Genomic DNA, 17362 nt, shown 5'->3' on the forward strand with positions numbered 1-17362 from the left:
ACCACACCTGTTTGTTGTTGCATTACTGCAATAAACTTTAAATTCGTCGTATTTCAACATTTCTTTTTCAATATTAATATCAAAATGTGTTTCCTGTAAAAAGCAAATCGAACACTTTTGTGATTTAATCCATTCAAAAACTCTATTCCGTTTATTTCTACATTTCAAACCGTTTACATTTAAAGTATTTAGATTTAATACATTTTCAGATCCCATTGTAAGTAGTGATAATAATATTTATATTAAATACATATATATCAATATAACATTTATTAACATTTACACAAACAAAAAACTTTACACAAACGATGACACAGATATAGTTACACAACACACTTAAAACGGGTACAAACATTGGGTAAAGTGTACGTGACCTGATAGCACCTATTGACCTTGTCTGGGTCAAAGCTTTATAATGATAGACACAAAACATGTGGTCAAGAGCGTGTGCTATTTTACCTGGATATTCACGTTTTTCATCTAAAATAACATTAACATCCGTAAAAAGTGGGAAAATTATTGTTCTGAAGTGACAATGGGTATTAGCCTGAGAAATATAAAAAATGTAAGTTGTGACAATTGCGTATTTTGTGAAAGATAGCTGTAAGATGAAAACTTTGGAACAAAATGTGATGAATTCGGATTGAACAAGTGTTTCCTTACTCAAAACGAGATAAAAATTATCAATGTGTTCTTTGAAACGCACCGAGACAGCAAACCCTACAAAGACGTGGAGCTCGAGACACAAACGGATAAAATACTGTGAGTATTTCTCGATTTTATAAGTTTCTTCAGTATAAGCTAGCAAATATTTTTTGCAGACATCGTGTAACATATGCAAGTACACGTATAAGATGTTATGAAAACACCGATTGAGACAATTGTTGTAACCACTTATAGATCGAATGAAATATGAAGTGATAAGTAAATTTCCAAAATTTGGTCTTAAATCAGAATTTAAATGGACAGTGTCGTACATACATACTATAAAACGGTATAAACAAAAACCCAAATATAGTTTGTCTAGTGCTAAGAATAGAATAGGTAAAATCCAAAATAAAACGTAAACAAACTTCAGCTGTTTTAATAAACGTTTGTAAACATAAATAGGATATGTGATCTTGACATATTTTATTCTTTCGTTTTTGTTTGTAAACGAATTATTTAACAAGCTATTGTTGGTAAAACTCATTTCACAGTTTTTGTAAATTAAATCAGCTACATAGTTTGACATAATTAACTCTATTTTGGCAACTCTGTTATTACCACTTTCTATTAAATATTTTGATTTTACATTAGAACCTTGTATTGTTTTACATTTTTTCATAGTTTGTAACAACGTAATAAAGTAAGTGCCTGTACGGTACAACTTAATTATAGTGTTACACAACATTAAAGATGTATTGCATACAAAAGAAAAACTAAAACAAGTTTTGATTTTCTTTATATTAGAATCCTTCACACAAATATTAATATCATCTCTATGTGAAATATACATCACAATTAAATTCAATACAACAAACTTTAAGAAAAGAATCATTATCTTTTCACAAAAACACAATTCAATGTTTACTCTTTTGAAGAGCTTGTTTTTACATACCATTTTTATCTTTTTTTAAAGTTTTTTTTTTTGGGTTTAATTAAAATTACACTATTACATAGTAATTAACCTTTATTTGCTTTTTTACCTTTGTCTCTCTCCTCAGGTGTTGGAGGAGTATGTTGATTTTTGTTTCTACCCTTACCATGTTGATTTCTACTTTCTGGAGTGTTTACAGAAGCGTCGATTGTACCTTGAGATTTAACAAAAGAAACAGACTTTTCATTTTTTTTGGAAGTGTTTTGATTTCTCCCAGTTCTTGGTTTTTCTTGTTGATAGGGTGTCTTGTCAGATTGCCCAAAGGCCTGTCCATTTGACTGTTGACCCCCTTTTTCTTTCTGCTGTTGTTTCATTGTCTGTTGTTGTTTTATTGTCTTTTTTTGTTGTTCACATTGTTCTTGTTGTATCTCAGGCTCATCAGCTTTTGTACTATCATTATCATCATTTTCATTTTCACTTAATTCAACATCATCATCATCATCATCTTTACCTTCATTGTCACTAAACATTTCTGGTGTTAATGCTTCTGGACAATCCATTTGTCTGTGCCCTGATTCATTACACCTTTTACATTTCCAGTCATTTGGACATTCTACAATCATATGCCCAGTTTCAAAGCATTTATTGCATGTTTTAACATTTGACTCATTTGAATAACTGTCTGTAGACTGGCCACTGTGTAAGACTATAGCACTGTATCTCCCCATTTTCATGAATTTAGGTAGAGGTTCTATAAAGGTTTTACACAATAGGATCCTGTCTCCATTTTCACAGTTAGTGAGTCTCCCATCAACTCTGATATGTGCTCTTGTTATGAAATCCACTTTTACCCCTTTAAGTTCTATTGTTCTTTTAATAATGCCATCATCAGCACTAAGAGGGACCCCTTTCACTATGACTTTCATTATGGCCAGGTTTGCAGTCAAAGGGTTGTTTGGATTGTGTGTGTGAATGTTTATTTGCTTGCCCCTCAGCGCAATACCCTTTGTTAACAAAGACAAACGACCTTCCTGGTTGTCCATATATATACGCCACATACGACGAATACGTTGGATACCTTTGATTGTACATGGGTCTACTACTTCGCCGATAGCCTTGTATATTTCAACATGTGTGACAAAAGATTCTTTTTTGGGAATTACAGAACCAAATATATCACTGTCTTTTACGAAAATTGGTTTCACAGAATTAGGGTCGTCATCAACTTTTTTATCACCACTAGCGTTAGTGTCTGTTCTCGCAACATCAGAATAGGACGCCGCCATGTTTGTTATTGTTGTTTCGTTCAACGAAAAAAGTTATTTTACAATCAGAATACTGCCTTCTAATGTATCAAAATGCATTTACGTGTAAACGTTAATGTCTTAGGAACTTCCAGAACAAATCTGGATAAACAACATTCAATTGAATTTGTAATAAATCAAGTTTTGTCGGAGCTATCCTCAATACACCTTAGCAGATCAAGGACTGTAACTCTATCCTTTATCGTTAGAAATTGCCTACTTCCTACGAAGTTGTGTTAGTTCATGAATCTTTTTCTTTCGCTTTTGGAAGATTATGTTGATTTGTGAACATTAAAAATGCTGTTTTCGCTTTTAAAAACGTTCAGAGTTCGAGTTCCTTGGTCAATAATTTGTTTTCATCCGATTTTCTTTCATGCTTTTATCATACCGACTTCGGAACATTCTCAAACTTCAATCAGTGTTATGTTAAAGATAAAAAAAAAACTATCTAATTAGTGATGACTTAAATTTTACCTGTAATTAACTAAAATGACGCTGATTAATGATAGGGTTTCAGTTTTTCACACCTTTTATTACCCAAGCTGACAAAATTGCTGACGAGTTCGAGGTAGTGAGGGTTATTCTCTAAGATTTATTACCGAACGGACCGACTAGTCAGTTAGAATGTTCGAGAAATCTAAGTTCGAGAAATCCAAGGTTATTTATATTGATTATATAGCAGAAAATTTGGTACTTTGAATTTTCCGGGTGTTCGAGCCATCCGAGTTCGAGCGAGTGAAATTCGACTGTATGTTCATAGCTTGAAATCTTTAGCAAATTTAAATCAAAATATTCAAGATCGGATTTCAGAGATTATGAGAAAAATATGGGTAGTCCTAGGCTGCATATGTTGCCCATTCGCCAAACTTTTATTGCACAAGTTTATAAAAAAAAAGTTAAAGGGTGTCTTCTGGACACTGGATCCGCCACTCCAACACTCGTATCTGATACTGGAATTTAATAATCGGCAGTCATTGAAATACTTATTCAAATAAGAATTTGTTGTCGTTAAACTATGATTTTTAATTGGAATCCTCAAAAGAGCTTGTTATATATATCGATCGGGCCGTCAACACTACTATCCTGCATGTTTTATCAGAAAAAGAAAAACAAAACATTACCTCAGTGTGCATTGACCCGAACATACGATTTAACCATAAACGCGAAAACATTTTTTTTTGGAAAAGATATGACAATATACTAATGATTAGTATATTTTTCAACAGGACAGATGGATAATTAATTTATGTGATATTTACCGAATTCGATACCTCCTTTCCGATGAGTTTTAGATGTTATATATTATGGGAAAAACCTAAGTATTTTTGTTATAGCAGGAAGTAGCCTTTAAAGCCTACATTCCAAGTACATCGAAATTTCCAAAATCAAGGTGAGGTATTTATTTATAACTTATCTTAAAGCCGGTTTTTGTAGAATTGGCTCGATGAGCTGAACGAAGTTTTCATTTCGATTGTGTGTGTTTCTGATTTCCCCTCAATGTATATGTTAAATCATGTGTAACACAAATGAAATAGGATGGGTTCAGTGTACAAATAGGTTTATTTTGTTGAATATGCTTCAGACGATTTGGAACTTTGCTAGACTTCCAAGAGTTTAGAAGCAGCATGCATAATTCTAAATATAGATATAACAATAACATGGATGGCAGCTTCAGCATTTATTTATATGATCAACATACTGTGTAATCATAGAATTCCATTGTGGGAACAGTGCGTAATTATCTTTGTACTGTTACTATTTATAAGTTTAAAGATAGTTAAGAAATCAAAGTACTTAGAGAACTGTTAACTATTGTTACATTCCTTCTTCTTTACGAAAGTTCTTATCATTAAATTGCAAATATAATTTAACTTTGAAAATTGGCATATTAAAATATTTTGACTATTAATAAAAAAATGAAAATCAAATTAATGTCTTTTGATTGAGTCAAATATCAGGTTTGCAGATATCAATATTTAAATTACAGTTTAGTAAAATTGAAGTCATTGTTAACTGAATACAGCTATGATGAATATCGTACGAGTATAATTGTAATCTAAACTAAACACCTAACTAATGAGAACTGAACTAAATGTTCTCTGAGAACACACGGATATTATTATGACCCATTCGCACATTGTGATCTCATGGACTTGAAAACACAAGAAATAAAAACTACTCTAATATTTACAGGGGAACCTAGGGGTTCCAGAGAACACACTGGAATTATTTTGCCCCAAAACACAGTGTGAACTCTATTAATCTTGTATGTATTCACTCAAATATTTTGATATTTTCACACTCATCCTGATCTTGTAACTGTTTGTGAAGATTTTATTTCAGTGGTTGCTGGAGTAGTTTTGAAATTTTCATGATTCGAATCTTCTGTTGTTGGAATCACTATCAATGTCCATATTGTGATGTTGATCGTTTGTTGGTTCTTCGAGGGATTTTCTTAGGTGTCTCCTAGTTTTGTGTATTGTTCGTGGTCCAATATTGATGTCATAGGATATAATATTAACCTTTTCTTTAACTATCGCCTGTTTTCTTTCCAATGTTTCGTTGATTCATCGAATTAGGTTTTAGTAAAGCAGCTTTAGTTGGTAATACGGTTTTTGTTCTACGACTCATTGAACGTTGTGCAGGACTGGAGTTGAATACTTGCAATGGAGTATTGCGGAAATCCAAAATAGCCATATATGGATCAGATATTGAATATGTTGCTTTGCACATCAAGTTCTTTACAGTTTTAACCGCACGTTCTACAATTCCGTTGCTTTGTGGGTATAACGGTGATGACGTAGTGTGTTTGAAATCATCCCACTTTCTGCTGAATGACTTAAATTCATCCCTTGAAAATTGAGGTCCTTTGTCCACATTGGATTGTTTTCATTACTTCTTGTAATGTTTCATCTACTTCAGTATGTTCTTCTAGTTGCTTAATTCAATTCTTTCGCTTGATCTCGGCATGTAATCGACCGCATTGATGCTTTCAAAGAGTAATCAAGGGAACCAAGGTTATAGCGGTAGTCACAAGAATGTAATCCAGGGGCAAAGCCCAGCCATGGAAAACAGACATACACAAAGAACATAAAGTAACTAAAATCACACATACAAAGTAGCAAAAGCAAATGAGCAACTCGGACTCCACTAACAACTGGGAGCATGGACCAGGTGCATCGTTGTATCGATGTCCTGTTTGTCACATGGTAGGTACGCACGACGTAAGGTGTCTGCCAAATACATTTCTTTTCCTGGACGGTACTGCAGTGGTATGTCATATTTTTGCAATCTAAATAGCATGCGTTGTAATCTGTTTAGGCATGAAGTAGTCTCTTCATTATGCTTTCCAGTGGTTTGTGATCAGAAATGACACGCAATGTACGCCCATAAGTATATTGGTGAAACTTTTCTACTCCAAATATCACTGCAAGAAGTTCTTTTTCAATCTGAGCATATCTTGTTTCAGTGCCCGAAAGCGCTCTGCTGGCATATGCAATCGGTTGATTTTGTTGCATGATGGCGGCACCAAGACCAGATTCAGACGCATTGCACTGGAGTGTCAATTCCGTATTTGGATTGTAGTAACTCAAAACTGCCTCTGATGTCACCATTTCATTGATACGATCCAATGAAGCATCATGGTTATCTAACCATACAAGTTCTGATTCTTTCAATGTCAACTTACGAAGCGGTTCACATATGTCACTAAGTTTTGGATACTAAGTTTACTAAGATACGTAACAAAGCCTAGTATTCTGCTAACACCAGACACATCTGTCGGTTTCGACATATCCATTACCGCTCTGACCTTTTTGGGATCAGATTTCAAATCTTGGTTTGTGATTAAATGTCCGATAAACTTGATTCTCGGTGTTTCAGTTTTAACTTGTATTTCTTCAGTTGCAAGTTTCTTTCACGACATCTTTCCATTAAAGCTCTAGATTTGATAACGTGATTCTATATGGCTTCCTCATCAGTATCTCCTTCTCCAGAATCAGAATATCATCGATACTTCTTCGGACCCCGGGAAGACCTTCAATAGCTTCATCTTGCCTCCTTTGATATTCTTCTGGTGCCGATGAATTTCCGAATGGTATTCTGAGCCAACGATATCTTCCAAACGGCGTGTTAAAGGTGGTGAGATACGAGATTTCATTGTCTAATTTGACATGCCAGAAACCATTCTTATCGTCGACAACACTAAATATACGTGCATTATTCAGGTTTGGCAAGAGGTCTTCTAATGTAGGTAACGGATAGCGACTTCGTTTCAATCCTTGATTCAGGTGTTTAGGGTCTAAACATATGCGCAATTTATCAGGCTTCACAACAGTCACCAAACTTGACACCCGGATAGTAGCTGTAATTACAGGCATAGTAATTTGAAGCTTTGTTAGTCTTTCTAACGCTTCATAAAGTCGATCTTTTATTGCTACCGGATCTTTCCGAGGTGATTTCACGACTGGAGTGATATTTGCCTTCTAATTTTCCAGTGCCTACTAATACATCACATGTTGCTTATTTAAAGGCGTTGTTACTGGTGCTCCTTGCTGAACAGATTTGACATTTTCATAATTTATTGTCATAAAATTCATGGCTTGTACCGCTTTGTTACCCAATAATGGAGTTAATGCTACATCTTTCACTACGACAAATTCAGCTTTTTAAATTTAATGTGCATTTTCCTAATGGTTTGACCGTAGGTTAGTTGTACATGGTCAAAATCTGTTTAGTTTTCTCAAGATGTTTAATACCAAGCAGTTTCAGTATTGTTGTGGTGATACCATTGCATAATTTTGGCTGTTTTTCGGATATGAAATGAAATTTGCTTTTGTTTTTGTCTCGTGCAAGTCTGTTATTTTGATGGGCCAGGAATTCACTTAATCCATAACTTTATCTGCACAGGACCCAATCTGGAGTATTAGCTTGTTAATTACATTGTGAATTGGTAATGGATATTATATGGCTCTAAACCAATTATTGTAATTGTGTTTTAATCATTGACTATTTAGTATTTAATATTGTTTATCAAGGTGTCCTTTTAAAAACAATCAAGATAATAGGTAGTCGAAAACGTACTCTTAGTCAAAATTTAAAATACAAAATCTAAAGTCATTAAGTAAATATCCAGAAGTTTTAGGCCATGGCCATTTTGCAGGATCCTGTAAAATAGCCAGGGAAACTAGTTTTCCGGATCCGATAAAATAGGGTCTAGGCTTCTGTGCCGAACCTTACTGAAATATTGATAAATGATGATATGTCGTTATCACAAAATATATAGGCTTTTTGCTGGGTGAATTTAAAAATTATGAGTACATTTCAATTTCTTGTTTTATAACTTTAGAGATACTATTGGTGGATCCGGTAATAAAGCTTTTTTTTCATTTCCTATGGAGATATTATGTATATATGACATTTTAAATGAAACGTGTAAAGACAACACCTAATTTTATTCATTAGAATTTTCCAAATGTTAAATACGATGACATTTAGAATCAAATTGGAATTAGTTGTTCACAAAAATAAGAGTACATAAAGAACTCATTTTTTTAAAAATTAATATAGATACAGGCATATGGAAATAGGACTGCAGTAAATTTTGTAACATACTACTTCATTTGAAGTTGATACAGAACCAGCATTTAGGTTTTGGTTGTAGTTTAATACGTGGGCAAGAAAATTGTTGCCATTCCACGCATGAACTGCACGTTATGCACATTTCAAGTTTATCTGCATCTCCGTTGCATGTTTTAATATATATTTATATAGGATGGCCCAATTTCTGCTTAAAAATGTTTTTAATTAGAAGCCATACACCATCTGTATAGTACTTCTTATCTTGGTCAATCAATACACATGAATCTAGACAAGTGGATGATGCTAGTTCTGGTTTGACTTCCACATGTTCATCTTTTATAGACATTTGATCTCTCACTGGGGATAAAGCCACATCCCTCCCCACAACTGTTCTAATACAATAGTGTCGATTTCAGTTGATAATTTGTTATTAAAATAATACCCGATACTGTTCTGGCGTTACACAATTGTTCCTCTTGGCGATTAATGTCTTGATTATGTAGTTCACTGCAATTAACGAAAATCTCAGTTTCTAATTGTGTTTGTCTGGATTCGTTTACGTCCCTTAGACTTTCAGTACTAACAGCGCTGGAATTTTCTTGTGTTTGCATTTCATTAGCTGTTTCGAGCACCACTTTCCTCCCTGTTTCTAACAATTGTGTTTCCCTTCTTTCCTAATCTTAGTAGTAAGTTTGCTTGTGGCGTTGCTTAGATGAGCACATTCCATCCAGTGAAGTTTTTATCTGTCAGAACTACTCTAACTGTATTCCCATTTAAAAGTTCTACAAAAGCTAATAACCAAAGGCTATTTTTTTCTGTTAAGAGCTTAATCAATCATAACTAAATAGCACATTTACACAAAGAATTTGCTTTTGTTACATTTTTTACGGATATTTAGCAGAGGAATTATAAATATGTAACTGGAAATTAAAATATTTTCAAGAAAAACATGTATCATTAAACTTTCATAAACAATACGTACCAGCAGAGCTTGTTAAATGTTGTGTTTGCCAACATGTACACAACATAGTTTTATGCCCTTGAAGACCAAGTCGTGGTTAAATGTCTTATTTGGTGCCCCATTTGCATGGTCTAAATTTTTCTTGCATCCCTTTTCCACAGTTGAAAATTGTGAAGTTCTTCATATTTTCTCTTTGCATCCTCAAATTCTGCGTAAGAGCTGAATTTTGTATTCAGTGCTCATAGACCTTTTTGATCAGCAGCCATGGTTTTCTTAACTGAACAATTGATGAATCGATTTTTCTTTGTACTAACCATAGAAGTTATTTTGACGTACATGGCCTAAAGCTGTATACTTTTAATTCATAATAATGATAGATACATTTTTTTAACTGTACTGATTGTTAATCATAATCTGTAAAATTATTTAAAAAAAATTAAATGTACTCATTATGTTTTATAAATACATTCAGTAATAAGACTTTATAATTTTTGACTACACAAACAAAACAGAAAACGTGATAAAACCAGTTGTCAGCATTTTAATGAGTCCCTCATTTTCCGTACTCGACTAATTGTCAAACTGGCAAATGGCAATTAAGTTTAAACATGCCTACAATGATACGATATGTAATGAATGATAATGATAATGTTTTGTTGTTTTCTTGAAATACATGTACATCAAAAGTAGTTAGACTTCGTTCTGTTGGAATGTTGAAATATTTCATTATCTATTTTGCACATTGAGAAACATATTTCTATTGATTGATAGCAAACCCATACAAATCTTTCAGGTATGTTGTTTATTTTCAACAAAAGATCAAACAGCTTATACACTTGCATTTTATTGATTGTAACTCAGATAAACTAACGTCGGGTATTTTATCTTTTAAAAAAAAATAGTTACAAGCACCGAGGATAATCTGAATAACTTTCAGGTATGTTGTAACATTTGAACATTTACAAATAAAACCTTCCCAAAAAGTTGGATAAACATTGGTTAGACAAAGACAACGAACATTCCATAGAAAATATTAATATTTTTACCGACAGTCAAAGGATATTAATACTTTATACCGACAGTCAAAGGATATTAATACTTTATACCGACAGTCAAAGGATATTAATACTTATACCGACAGTCAAAGGATATTAATATTTTTACCGACAGTCAAAGGATATTAATACTTATACCGACAGTCAAAGGATATTATTACTTATACCGACAGTCAAAGGATATTAATACTTTATACCGACAGTCAAAGGATATTAATACTTATACCGACAGTCAAAGGATATTAATATTTTTACCGACAGTCAAAGGATATTAATACTTATACCGACAGTCAAAGGATATTATTACTTATACCGACAGTCAAAGGATATTAATACTTTATACCGACAGTCAAAGGATATTAATACTTATACCGACAGTCAAAGGATATTAATATTTTTACCGACAGTCAAAGGATATTAATACTTATACCGACAGTCAAAGGATATTATTACTTATACCGACAGTCAAAGGATATTAATACTTTATACCGACAGTCAAAGGATATTAATACTTATACCGACAGTCAAAGGATATTAATATTTTAACCGACTGCAAAGGATATTAATACTTATACCGACAGTCAAAGGATATTAATACTTATACCGACAGTCAAAGGATATTAGTCATTTAAAGACAAAGGCAGTTGTTCAAAATCAAAAGACTAGCACAGACTTATTATAATAGTTTAAATTGTGCGATTCTCTTCGGAGGATTAGGATAAGCAAAATATATCATTGATTATTGTAAAGTGGATATCAATGAACTAAAAACTATTTCAAACTTGTATTGTTTAAAAAAAAATAAAGAAAATAATTAAAGAGATTTCAGGCAGAATTTATTGAACTGGTGTCGACAGCTGAGTTGATATCGTAGAATAACTTTAGATTGCTCCTGCTGAATGACCGAAACCCGTTGATTGTTTTTGGAGGCCGTGGCAATAATTTGCCCATTTTTTTCCGATGACATTAGAAGGTTTTCCCTGACATTAAGCCATTTCAAGTACATGTGCATGTGACCATTTTGACCTAGATTTATTATTGCATTTTCTTCAAATACAAAAATATACCAGTTTTATATATTGAAAATTTCGATATGCTGTACACGTGTTTCAAGTAGTAACCTCTCATCAGCAGCATTAAAATCAAATATGTAGGAAGATCGTAATCAAAATATTAGTTGTATACAAGTAGTACTCATAACCACATCTAACCAAAGAGGAAGCCAAATCCATCACCGAGAGGTTCTACCATATGCAATGTAAGGAATGAAGCCTAGGTTTTTACGTATTTTTAAATTTGGAATGCGGCAAGTTGTCATAAATAGGGTAGAAAAAATGTGATATTATTCGGGGTCAGACAAGTCTTGACTACTGGGTTGATGAATACCCTCGGGACATCATTTTCTTCAAATTCAGAAAAAGACTTACGTTATAACTATGATAACAATGTATTTAACAGGAAAGTGTTTACAAGTTCTTTTTACAAAATGTTTCTCAGTTGTTCCATACACCAGTTACACCAGTAGCTGTCTTTGTAAGAATTATGCAAAATCTGAAAAACGAATTACATCCAAAAAAAGGCTACATATTTTTAGTTTTGTAATAAGTTTTTTTTTATGGGTCTATACTATGAAATGTATGATTATTCATTCAAATATCTGCCTGCTCTTAGGAGACAATCAACATTGAAAATCCAGTAGATTCTATTGTATTTGAACACCATTTACAGAGTTATATACCTTAATTTTGACATATACAGTGTATTCTATAAAAAATTTATCTACGAAGAGCACGGGTTCTATGAAAAACCACATTTTAATTTCTGTTTACTATGACATTTCAAACAAAATATCAAAAATAAAAATATGTAGCAATTTTACCCATCAATCACATTTTGCATCATTTGTAGGTGGAGTCCTACTTAAATTTACTTAAGAAGGAAAAAAACCTTGTACATAAAATTACATAGGCATGATATCGGTATTTGAAAGACGCTTGTTTTTTTTCAGACTTTCCTTGGAATGAGCGTTACCGGTACCTTATTATCACCGAAGTAAGTCATTTCTATCAGGAAACTGTACTTAGAAAAGGTAACTTCATAAAAACCTAAATTTGCATTTTCTTCTATGAATATGCTTGTTTTTAGAAACACTGATCAGTCTGTTTTAAAGCGATTTACAAACAAAACGGCAAAAATAGCAAAAACCAAAGAAAATATCAACTTTCGGAAAAAAAAAAGAAAAAAATTCCAATGATTTTTGACATATCTGAGTAGTAAAACTATTGATTGATATTATATCAGGAAGTTTGTACAGGTTTATAAGCAAAACTATCCATACAATTTTTATCCTTTGTTTAGCAATTTTGAAAGAGTAATCAAGGGAACCAAGGTTATAGCGGTAATCAAAAGAATGTAATCCAGGGACAAAGACTAGACATGGAAAACAGACATTCACAACAAAGAACATAAAGTAACTAAAATCATACATACAAAGTAACAAAAGTAAATGAGCAACTCGGACTCTACTAAAAACTGGGAGCATGGACCAGGTGCACCGTTAGGGTAAGCGTCCTCTGCTTTTCTAGAAACACCCGCCGAGTTGCTCATAAAAAGTAAAGTCCGGCGTAGACAAACGAGGAAAGAAAAACTACGACCCGTTGAATACATCAGTTTTCATGGTGCTGATGGATACACCATAACGATCCACGAGTTCATGATGACGTCCATAAAACTTCTGTAGTGATGACTTCAATCTTGTAGCAACATAACCCTGTTCCAGAAGCCTATTTGTTAGAGTTCTAGCAATGTACAAAAAGTCTGCGTAGTCTGAAAGTTTAACTTAATTTTCAAAACACATATTTCCAAGCGCTTTGGCTTAAAATACTTTTTTGTAGACGTTTAAAACAAAACCAAATGCTATAACCTCCATTAATTGATATCGGTATAAGTGCATATTTTTTTCAGTGTTAACAGATAATTCATGAATATACTAATATTAATGAATCCGTTAATTGATTTTAATTGATTCGTTTTGACAAGATAAAGGTTTTACTAATTATATTTGCTTATAATTATAAATACGCTGGCTTAACGTTTTGGTAAAACGTATCAGAGAAATAAAAACAAAATATGAAGCATACCAACAATACTAAATACAAAATAATTCCTTACGTGATCCATGTTAAATTGTTCTCAACTATATGTGTATAGGATTAAATACTCTGAGTTAAATCAATGAATCCATACGTATAATCTTATCGTAATAATTATCACATATATTAACAAACTCATTTTATGACCAAAGCCGGAAATATAGTGCAATGAGAAGTTTATTGAAAACTTATCACATTTCAATCGTAATTCAATCCATAGCATTACACCACATCATTCATTATTCAAATTGTTACCTCATGTGCAACATTTATTTATTGCACATATGCATCTTTCGTACTCATAAATCATATTTTTCAGTTTTCAAGTTCATGTAAACTAACTATGGCGGTTGTTTACATTTGGAATGAGCAGCTACCGCACAGCTGGGGTCATGCTTCAATACAAGTAGACGACATATATATCAGTTGGTGGCCAACAACGTCAAAGTCTAAACATAATTTGAAGACGAAGAAGGTTTGTAATGACTTAAAACTTGTCTTGCTAAAATTAATAAATATTAAAGGCAATAGGCGTAGTACAGTATAAAAACTGTATCAATTAATGGACATCACTTTGGTAATACGTTACTGAACAAAACGTGGAGAGAATAATACATATTAGTTTACTGACCTAATTACATTGAGATGAATATATTCGCTTCCCAAAAAAAACAACGGTATATGATCATATTTGTTAACTGTTTAAGCAAGAATGAAATCACTGAAAATTAAGTTTGGTCATTGATGTTGACACCTTAGCTTTTTGCCGATGATCTGACTAAAAATGACAAAAAATACAAAATGAACAGAATTAATCAATCTTCGTAAACTTTAAGTAGGCAGACCTAGGGTAAGGAACATAACTCTTAAAAATCATTGGAATGTTTGTATTCAGCATTTTATATCAATATTATGTAAGAGTAATCAAGGGTACCAAGGTTATAGCGGTAATCAAAAGAATGTGATCCAGGGACAAAGACCAGATGAGGAAAACAGACATACACAACAAAGAACATAAAGTAACTCAAATCATACATACAAAGTAACAAAAGCAAATGAGCAACTCGGACTCCACTAAAAACTGGGTGCCTGGACCAGGTGCACCGGTAGGGTGAGCGTCCTCTGCTTTTCTAGAAACACCCGCCGAGTTGCTCATAAAAAGTAAAGTCCGGGGTAGACAAACGAGGGAAGAAAAACTATGACCCGTTAAATAAATCAGTTTTCATGGTGCAGATGGATTCACCATAACGATCCACGAATTCATAATGACGACCATAAAATGTCTGTAGTGATGACTTCAATCTTGTAGCAACATAACCCCATTCCAGAAGCCTATTTGTTCTAGCGCGATACAAAAAGTCTGCGTAGTTTCGGCAAGCTCTGGCATAAGGTATGAATATGTAAGCATCTAATTAACTTGGATTGATTTTATTCTGCTTCAAAAGAAAGCTTGATTGGCTTTGGTGAAATCGAATATGATACAACATACCTGTATCACTGATTTCAAGAGTTATATCCCTTACCGTAGGTCTACCACCTTAACCTAATTGTTTGGCCTGATAATGCAGTAATTTTCAGAAAATCTCATGTTTGAACAGTTGGTATGGATTCAACTCAATCAAATTCTCAGTCAGTTAATACTTGCAACATTTTGTTTTTACATTTCATTTTTATAAGTGACCAATTAGAACCAATAGTACTCCTTGTCTTTTAAAATTTAAAGGCAAAACTGAACATACAAATAACTCCATTCTTTGTTGTAGGCATCTATGTCAACTAGTTTGGATATTATGATATTTCATGATAAAACAAAAACTATCCAGTAAAAGTGTAATTATCACAATGAAATATGCGGAGGAATTCATAAATTCATAAAATTTCTTAACTTTGCAACAAAGTTCTATTTAGGCTGAGGGCATCGAACGAGACCGACTACCATCAGATTACGCAGAAGACAGAAACGAATTCATGGGGCGCTCAGCTGATCACGTTTACAACATTCCCGAAGATAAAGTTAACCCAAGCAAAATAAAAAAATGGTGGAAAGAAAAAACAAAAGGTGGATATCACTTTTTAATGAATAACTGTTGTGATATTGTTGCGCAAGCCTTACGGGCAGGTGGAGCTGCAATTCCATTCATGTTAGTAAGAGAACCGAGGGATATAGTAAACGATTGCAAAGCTCTGACAAGTACAAATAAAGGCTGTATTGTAATTTAGAGTACCATGCTCACTATAATCCTTAACATTTAAGTAGCAGTATTCATACAGAATCAGACTGGAAATAATTCCCTTTTACATCTTATTCCGAAACAGTCACAAACTACATAACAAGTCTTTGTCATTCGTTTGTTGTACTTTCAAGTCATAGATGTTGTATTTATATGACCTTTTGCAACAGCTATCATTCTTTGGTTCGATTTGGTTGATTTTAGTGTGAGAGAGATACATGGTTTTCTTGAAAATACAAACTTGAATAGGACTATCGTTTTAAAGAAACCATCATAAGTAGACTAACAATACAGTATTTGTTCAGTGGGGTTTTCTAAACTAGGAATGATTTCTACCATGAAAAGTGCCTGGAGTTGATATGGACTTGCACTATAATTCTTGAATATTTCATTTTCTAACCTATGAACATGTTGCAGAATTCGCCATATGCTTTTTGTGAAAGTAAATATCTGATACCTTCTGTATGTGATAAAATCAACTTATGACAAATATGGTCAAAATATGACTTTTCATAAAATATGTACCATATCCTGTTTGATTGCAGCTTTAAGCTAGGTTCCCTTGATTGCTAATAAATGTATTTAAATTTGTATTATTTGTGTTATTGATATTCCTACTTTATGTATAAGGATACAAATAAGGATGTATACAACACTTACATGTAGCATCTATGAGGGATTTGTGTTAAAAGCTCTTTTAATGCATGCGATGAATTGTTAATCACAATAACTAAATTTTAATTCTACCTTCTTCCCCCGAAGAAAAGCACAAATAAAAAAAAATACAAAAAAACAAAAAACAAAAAACAAAAAAAACAAAAACAAAAAAAAAGGAAAAGCATATCTTCAATGTTGAAATGCGACTACAATTGGTCAAAAAATTCTGACCAATATAAATTTTATGTGCAACAATCATCGCAATTTTAACAGTTTTTTTTTTTTTTTTTTTCACGAATTTCTAGGTTTTTTTTTATTTTGTATTTAATTTTACCATTTGCGACTGACAGAAAAATCGGCATGATTTACTGCTTACATAAAATGAGAATTTTAAACACGAACCGGTTAATACTAAGATTACAATTAGTAAATATCCCTAATTTTAAGATCATTTACGATGGGGTTCAATCATTACAGCATTGCATTGTATTTAAAGAAAATAGTTAAGCTAAAAAACTTAACTGAATTGTCTGAAATACAAAAAGAAAAAACAACTGGGCAAATTTAAGTTCTTTTAATAGCAGATAGCATTTTAACACTGATTCTCCTTAAGTATAATGATGGGACGGACATACGTAGTAACATATTTTGATGATATTTTTTTTAAACATGCTACATATTTCATATTAACTTTAAAAATATGCATTGATGTAAAGTGTTATGGTTGCTTTGGAAAACGTTTTATTTTCAGGGAATTTAGTAGAGTGATTAAGTAATGAAATGTGATTAACTGATACGAAAATGACTTAATGCTAAAAAATCTGCATTCATCTCATAAACCTA

General features: G+C 32.7%; 1 protein-coding gene across 3 annotated transcripts; it reads left to right on the top strand.

Moving 5' to 3' along the window:
• Positions 1-484: 484 nt before the first annotated feature.
• Positions 485-16455, top strand: LOC148610500 (uncharacterized). Of its 3 annotated transcripts, none has more exons than XM_088595552.1 (4): positions 485-762; positions 12488-12531; positions 13951-14106; positions 15395-16455. In XM_088595552.1, exons 1-4 carry the CDS (start codon positions 687-689, stop codon positions 15455-15457), a joined length of 339 nt encoding a protein of 112 aa, XP_088451678.1. In that variant the 5' UTR covers positions 485-686; the 3' UTR covers positions 15458-16455. The 3 variants fall into 3 exon arrangements, with proteins under 3 accessions (XP_088451678.1, XP_088451676.1, XP_088451677.1); XM_088595550.1 differs by having other exon boundaries at positions 521-762; positions 15540-16455; XM_088595551.1 differs by lacking the exon at positions 485-762 and adding an exon at positions 10455-11737 and having other exon boundaries at positions 15540-16455.
• Positions 16456-17362: the final 907 nt, after the last annotated feature.

The sequence above is a fragment of the Perna viridis genome, chromosome 8 (genome assembly GCF_037379345.1).
Source record: "Perna viridis isolate PV_CMFRI_1.1 ecotype Kerala chromosome 8, ASM3737934v1, whole genome shotgun sequence".
Taxonomy (NCBI): Eukaryota; Metazoa; Mollusca; class Bivalvia; order Mytilida; family Mytilidae; genus Perna; species Perna viridis.